The 4,963-nt window shown below is 45.5% G+C and overlaps 1 protein-coding gene across 1 annotated transcript; it reads right to left on the reverse strand.

Moving 5' to 3' along the window:
- Window positions 1-474: 474 nt before the first annotated feature.
- On the reverse strand, window positions 475-4,038 carry LOC149261644 (uncharacterized). Its single transcript, XM_089370044.1, has 3 exons — window positions 2,652-4,038; window positions 2,124-2,483; window positions 475-1,127 (listed from the first exon to the last, which is right to left on the reverse strand). Exons 1-3 carry the CDS (start codon window positions 4,036-4,038, stop codon window positions 475-477), a joined length of 2,400 nt encoding a protein of 799 aa, XP_089226170.1.
- Window positions 4,039-4,963: the final 925 nt, after the last annotated feature.

A 4,963-nucleotide genomic window follows, 5' to 3' on the forward strand; every position in this document is an offset into this window, starting at 1 on the left:
TTCGTGTAAATTGCTCATTGCTTGAGCGAATTCTTCCCCATCCGCACTCCGTTTCTCAAGTTTCCCCAAATCCCGTAATTCATGCACTCCTCGCGGATGCATACCGTACAAAATCTGGAACGGACTGTAACCGGTGCTGCGGTTAGGTGAATCGTTGTACGCGAACTCTGCTTGAGCAAGTACACGGTCCCATGTCCGGGAATTTCCTCCTGTCAAACTGCGAAGTAAGTTCCCTAGGCTTCTGTTTACGACTTCCGTCTGACCATCAGTCTGCGGATGATAAGCAGAGCTGAACTGCAATTGTGTATTTAACTTTTTCCACAGAGTTCTCCAAAAGTGACCAGTAAACTTTACATCCCGATCAGAGATGATGGATTTCGGGAGTCCATGTAACCGAACGACTTCAGTAAAGAATAGGTGTGCAATGTAGGTAGCGTCGCTGGTTTTCCTGCAAGGTACAAAATGTGCCATTTTTTAGAATCGGTCAACTACAACCATGACTGAATCGAAGCCCCGCTGTGTCTTTGGTAAACCCAAAACGAAATCCATGCTCACTGAATCCCATGGTCGACTCGGAATCGGTAATGGCGAGTAAAGACCAGTGTTTTGACTATGACCCTTTGCTAGCTGACAAACTCTGCATCTGCTCACGTACCTCTGCACATCTCGCTGCAGTTTCGGCCAAAAATAAAAGTGCTGTACTTGAGCAACCGTCTTGTCGATACCAAAGTGTCCAGCCAGTCCTCCACTGTGCTTCTCCTGTATTATATTTTCCCGCATGGAACAGTTGGGTATACACAGTTGTCCTCCTTTAAACAGCAGTCCTTCCTGCAAATTATAATCTAGCCACATGCTATCATTCCTTAACAAAGGGTTTTGACAGGCTTCATATGCCTCCCCAAATTCGGTATCAGTTTGATACAACTCCTTCAAATGCTCAAAACCCAAAACTTGCATTGTGCTTTCCTGCAGAAGCAATGTTCTTCTGCTCAGTGCATCTGCCACCTTATTCGCTTGGCCACTAATGTGCTTTAATACGAATGTAAAATTCTGCAGATACTCCACCCAAGCTGCATGTTTGTGGTTCAATTTATGCTGTTGCATAATATACTGCAAGGCAGAATTATCTGTAAACAAAACAAACTCATCTCCCAGTAGATAATGCCGCCAATGCTTCAACGCTTGTATGATTGCATAAAATTCTTTGTCGTAGGTTGAGTACTTCTGCCTGCTCTCATTTAGCTTTTCACTGAAGAAAGCGACCGGTCTGTCCTCTTGACTGAGGACTGCTCCAATGGCTGTCCCACTGGCATCACAACGAACTTGAAAAAGTTTGTTGAAATCTGGCAGTCTCAATATTGGTCTTTCAGTAATCTTCTTCTTCAAAGTTTGAAAACTACTTTTTGCCGCTTCAGTCCAGTGAAAAGGCTGATTTGCCTTCTTGATCGTGTCCAACATAGGTGCGCAAATCTCGCTGAAATTTCTGATAAATTTCCTGTAAAAACTGGCTAGTCCATGGAAACTCCGGACTTCAAATAAACTCTTTGGTGACGGCCAGCTAACTATAGCTGCCACCTTTTCCGGATCCATTTTTAGTTCATTTTCTGCAATAACAAACCCCAAATACACTAGTTCTCGCTGAAAAAAGGTACACTTTTTCAGATTAATCAGCAGCTTGTTTTGCTGCAGCTTCCTCAACACACTCTGTAAATGCCTGAAATGATCCTCTTTAGTCCTGCTAAAAATCAAAATATCATCCAGGTAAACTATCACGAATTTCCCATTAAACTCTTTCAATACCTCATTCATCAAACGCATGAATGTGCTGGGAGCGTTACTCAATCCAAATGGCATCACCAGCCACTCATATAAGCCTTCGTTTGTCTTGAAAGCTGTCTTCCACTCATCGCCTTCTCGTATTCGAATCTGGTGATATCCACTCTTCAGATCAATTTTTGAGAAATAGGCTGCCCCACTCAAACAATCCATCATATCGTCCATCCTCGGTAAGGGAAACCTGTACCTGACAGTAATTTTGTTTATGGCTCTGGAGTCTGTGCACATTCGCCATTCTCCTCCCTTCTTTGGAGCCAAAACAGTCGGTACTGCACAAGGGCTCATACTCTCTCGAATCAACCCTTTATCAAGTAGCTCCTGAACCTGCTTCCTAATTTCCTCATGATCCTTGGGACTCATACGGTAAGCAGCCTTATTTGGTAAGCTTGCACCTGGTATAAAGTCAATACAATGACTAATACCCCTCCTTGGTGGTAACTCATTTGGAAGATCATCCACCACTATGTCCCCAAATTCTTGCAGTAACTGCTGAACTTCCTCAGGCAAATCTGATAGCTGTGTGTGTAATACTACTGCCTTTGGTCTCCTTATGACAGCAAAATTGATTTCGCTGTCCTCAATCTGCTTCACGAACTCCTTTCCTCCCAACAGCAATGCCTTCACTCCACTGGTTTCTACTGTATTTTCTTCCTTGATGGGTACAAGCGTGTGCTTGATCCCATCTTTAACAAACTTGTAGCAATTCTTTTTCCCGTCATGAACTGCACCTCTATCGAACTGCCAAGGTCGTCCCAACAGTAAGTGACAGACATCCATTGGCATGACATCACAAAGGATCTTATCCTTGTACTTACCAATCTGAAATTCTACTTCACATTGTTCGTCGACTAACAGCTGATGTCCTTTCTGCAGCCATGACACTTTGTAGGGTGTAGGGTGCTTTAATTTCTTCAATCCCAACTTTTCTACCATCTCCACCGCCACAAGGTTGTCCGTACTCCCACTATCAATAATCAATTTGCAGCACTTGCCCCGCGACTTGCAGACAGTGCGGAACAAAGCTTTACGCTGATCTGGTTCTGCAATCTCCTTTGCTGGCTTCAACAGCACTTTGTTCAACACCAAAGCTTCACCTGTCTCCGGTGCATTTTCTGCTTCCTGAGGTGTTGTCTCAGCATCCTCTGTCTGAACAACATAAGTTCCTCTTCCGCCTGCTGGTTCAGCTTCAGGACATTCATAAGACTTGTGCCCCCATTTGTGGCAGCGATAGCACTGGACAGCTCCTCTGCCCCGACCATTTCCTCGCCCTCGCTGAGGTGGTCGTCCTCCTCTCGTGCTATTGTCTTTTTCTGTCGCTCCAGCAGTTTTAGAACTGCTGCTTTCTTCACTGGGGCCTGTACCTCGGCCTCTTCCAAACACTTTACCCTTTCCCCTGCCAGTTCCACCTCCTCTCCTGGCATTCTGCTTCCGGTTAATCTTTTCTTCTGCCTTCAGTGCAAACTGATAGGCTTCTTCCATTGTCCGGGGTGAAAGGATACCAATTTCATCTAAGATTTCCCCCCTTAAGCCATTCACAAATCTGGCTGTTTTCTCCGGGGTGTCCTCCACATATCCTGCTCGCAAATTTAACTTGTAGAACTCTTCTGTAAATTCTTTCACAGTCATTCCCCTCTGCTTCAAGTTCTGTACCTGCCTGTACAGCATAATCTGATAATCCTGTGGTAAGAATTTCTCTTTCAGTTTGGCCTCCATTCTAGACCATTTCTTTATAGGCTGTTTGTTAAGCCTCCTCCGTTCCGCCTGAATGCTGTCCCACCACAAGGACGCATGTCCTTTCAGCTTGGTGGCGGCGAACTTCACCTGCTTATCTTCGCTGGTTTCCTCAAATTCAAAATACTTGTTGACTTCACTTAACCAATCCAACAACACGTCTGCGGACAGACTTCCGTCATAAGTCGACAACTCATGTTTTGGCTTATGACTTGACAGCAAGACCGACTTCAACAATCTAAATTCTGGTGTCACCCCCTCTAATTCCTCCTCTGGTTCAACTTCTTCTTCATCACTGTCATCTGCTGGGTTTCTTCTTCCCCCAGCTTCCACCACTGCCAATCTTTCACGCAAAACTCGAATCTCCTCTCGAAGTCCATCATCTACTACCCTCCGGACTACTCTTCCCCTTCCTCTTCCTCTTCCTCTTCCTCTTCCTCTTCCTTCACCTTCACCTTCTACCTGTTCCATTGGTTCTAACTCAAGAAACTAGCTCTGATACCACTTATGATGGCCCAGCCCTGGTGACGTGGTCACAGCCACGTGACTCACCTCAGTCCCACGTGGTCACACTTGGGCGCGGACAAATATCTGCCCCCAATCCGAGGCGCATTTACAACACCTATCTGCCGGTTTTGGGTATGGTCACCGGTTCCTCCCGTTGAAAAGGCTTCCCGCCTATGTTAAACCCTTAAGGGTTATCCTCGGCTCATTTACACTCTGTCTTTCTACTGTTACCTGCTCCGCGTTGTTATGGCGATGCTCTCTGTGCGCTAACCCACCGTATCCTTCGCTCTGTCACTGATTATGGTCCTGTTTGAGATGCGAATCCTTCACCTTCGCTGCTGTCTTCAATGGTCTGGTTCAGAAGTCTGTGGTAAGGGTTTTATACTTTCATGGGTTCTGTGAAGATATCCTTTTGGTTTTCAACTTCTGAGCTCCAATTTTGTGCAGGTGTTTGCAACCACGAGTCTGTCACTCTTCCGAACTCAACCTGGCCTCGAGGTAAACTCTCGTGCTATGTTTTACCCTTCTCTGTCACCTGTTGTCGACACTTACAGGTTTTTGTGCATTTCAGCTTGTGGAACTGGTCTATGTCTCGGCAGTCTCCGTCGACCCTTGGGTAAGTCCGCAATTCTCTTCCACTCACACCTTGCTGTCTTTACTTCTCTCACTTTGATGTTTGTTCTGGTTGTAAAACGCACTAATTCATATTGTTGTTCTGTGCAGGTTGGCTCGGAGACCTGCTCACGAGGGTTTCAAGTTTGCAGTCTTCAACTTTCTCCAACCCTGGTACTCTTTGTGACCGGGTAGGGTTTACTCCTGTTCCAGCGTTTCTATAGTTTATACAATGTGGAATTAACTGTAGTTTTCTGTTGGTTAGATTCTGTAGGGT

The sequence above is a fragment of the Pinus tabuliformis genome, chromosome 6, assembly GCF_031772625.1.
Source record: "Pinus tabuliformis cultivar Carrire ecotype Pingquan chromosome 6, CPIR1, whole genome shotgun sequence".
Taxonomy (NCBI): domain Eukaryota; kingdom Viridiplantae; phylum Streptophyta; class Pinopsida; order Pinales; family Pinaceae; genus Pinus; species Pinus tabuliformis.